Below are 1,674 nucleotides of genomic sequence, written 5' to 3'. Positions count from 1 at the left end.
CAGCTTTCTGCTGGACTGTGAGTTTTAAGGTCTTCAATCAAAGTTACATCTCCCTGCTCCTTCCTCTGGATTTATGAGAACTTGCCTTCAAACAAACCCACGATGTTAAGAAGGGGAGAGAGGAACCCCAACCTCGGGTCCTGGGTGTGAATTCAGACACCTGCCTTACGAGGGCAGTTAGAGGTACAGCCACTAGAAGCATATAGGATGGACACAGCATCCAGCTTAGTGGGGAAGAACATGGGCACAGACAAGCAGGAGTGCCCTGGAATCTTGTCTCTTCCCTAGCTCAGGCTGGCCCGGAAGTGTGTACGCTCCTTGGGAAATGTTTCCTGTGCCTGTAATGTTCTCTCCATGATGTAGTTGCACGTGGGGGTGGCCAGGGGGCAGTGGGAGCATCCGTAGGACTACACAGTAGTGAAAGCTCCCTGGTGAAAAAAACTAGCCTCTCTAGGAAGGGACCCTCAGAGCACAGAGTGACGTCTCTGCAATGCAACAGGAGCTGGAGGAAAGAGCTTTCCATGGGGCCTGGTCTCTGACCTTCCTGCTGATCCCCTGACTTCTGTTTGTTTCCTAGGGGTCTGTGCAGTGAATGGGCTCCTGTACGTGGTTGGAGGGGATGATGGATCATGCAATCTGGCTTCGGTAGAGTACTATAACCCAGTCACAGACAAGTGGACACTGCTGCCCACCAACATGAGCACTGGGAGGAGCTACGCAGGTCAGTGGGTTTCAGCTTCAGGGACCCGAAGGGATGGGAGCTTGCTTAGCTGGGAACCTAAAGCCTTCTGCAGAGTTTCCAGTAATTGTCACATGGCCGCTTGTCTTCACTTTGTGCTCATGACAAAGGTGGTCAAATCCTTGTGACCCTGAATGTAGCCTCGGGATACTTCATGTAGTGTTCCAGGGTCATTTCCACCTGACCTGAGCTATGACTGCCATGGCCACTCTGGTCCACTTTGAGACACGCGTGTCGGTGGGAGAGCATAGGTCTGTCTGTACAGTGGAAACACCAGCGCTTATGTAAGGCTAGCCTGTGTTGTGAATGCGCTGCTTTAGGACAGAACAGTTGTAAGATGGCAGTTGGGCCTGTCTATAGGACATGGCTCTGTTGGATTCTGGGTAATTTCACACACAAGCTGCCTCTGGTTGTGTATTTTTTTATTTTATTTTATTTTATTTTATTTTATTTTATTTTATTTTATTTTTTACACTTTGGGGGAGCTTTAGTGTCTGCATGCCCAGACTGATGTCCCTATAATAGATTTTTTAAAAACTTTTATTGCATTATGATGAGAAAAGTTATACGATTTCAATTTATCTGAATTTGTTAACATTTAAAAACATATTTTAAGTAAATAGAATTAAATCACATTCTTGTTTCTCCTTTGTACCCCAACTCCTCCCAGAGATCCCCCTTCAGTACCTACAATACCATTTTTTGTCATATTCTTTAAAATTTATAAAATGTTATAACAATAAAAATGAGTATCATAAAAGTTGTTTGATATAAAACAACAATCAATTTAACAGTCTATGTATATGCTTGCCTACAGCAAAACTGAAAATACATGTTTTTCTCAATATAAATTTTAAGTAACTCCAGACATATTAACTATATATTTCAAAATAATACATCACTACTAGTATTTTCTTAAATGAACATAAATATAT

The 1,674-nt window shown here is 43.1% G+C and overlaps 1 protein-coding gene across 4 annotated transcripts in view; it reads left to right on the top strand.

The window, feature by feature from the left end:
* Klhl3 (kelch like family member 3) overlaps positions 1-1,674 on the top strand; it is a 130,648-nt gene that overhangs the window by 114,010 nt on the left and 14,964 nt on the right. For 2 of the 4 annotated variants that reach the window (XM_031358434.1, XM_031358435.1), the window contains exon 14: positions 578-721. In XM_031358434.1, coding sequence (XP_031214294.1) covers positions 578-721 — 144 coding nt within the window. Of the gene's footprint in view, positions 1-577; positions 898-1,674 lie in introns of those variants that run through there. The other 2 variants (XM_031358432.1, XM_031358433.1) reach the window with 1 other exon arrangement.

This window comes from Mastomys coucha, unplaced genomic scaffold (assembly GCF_008632895.1).
Source record: "Mastomys coucha isolate ucsf_1 unplaced genomic scaffold, UCSF_Mcou_1 pScaffold7, whole genome shotgun sequence".
Classification (NCBI taxonomy): Eukaryota; Metazoa; Chordata; class Mammalia; order Rodentia; family Muridae; genus Mastomys; species Mastomys coucha.
The sequence above is the reverse complement of the archived record's forward strand: the minus strand, read 5'-3'. Positions and strand labels throughout refer to the sequence as shown.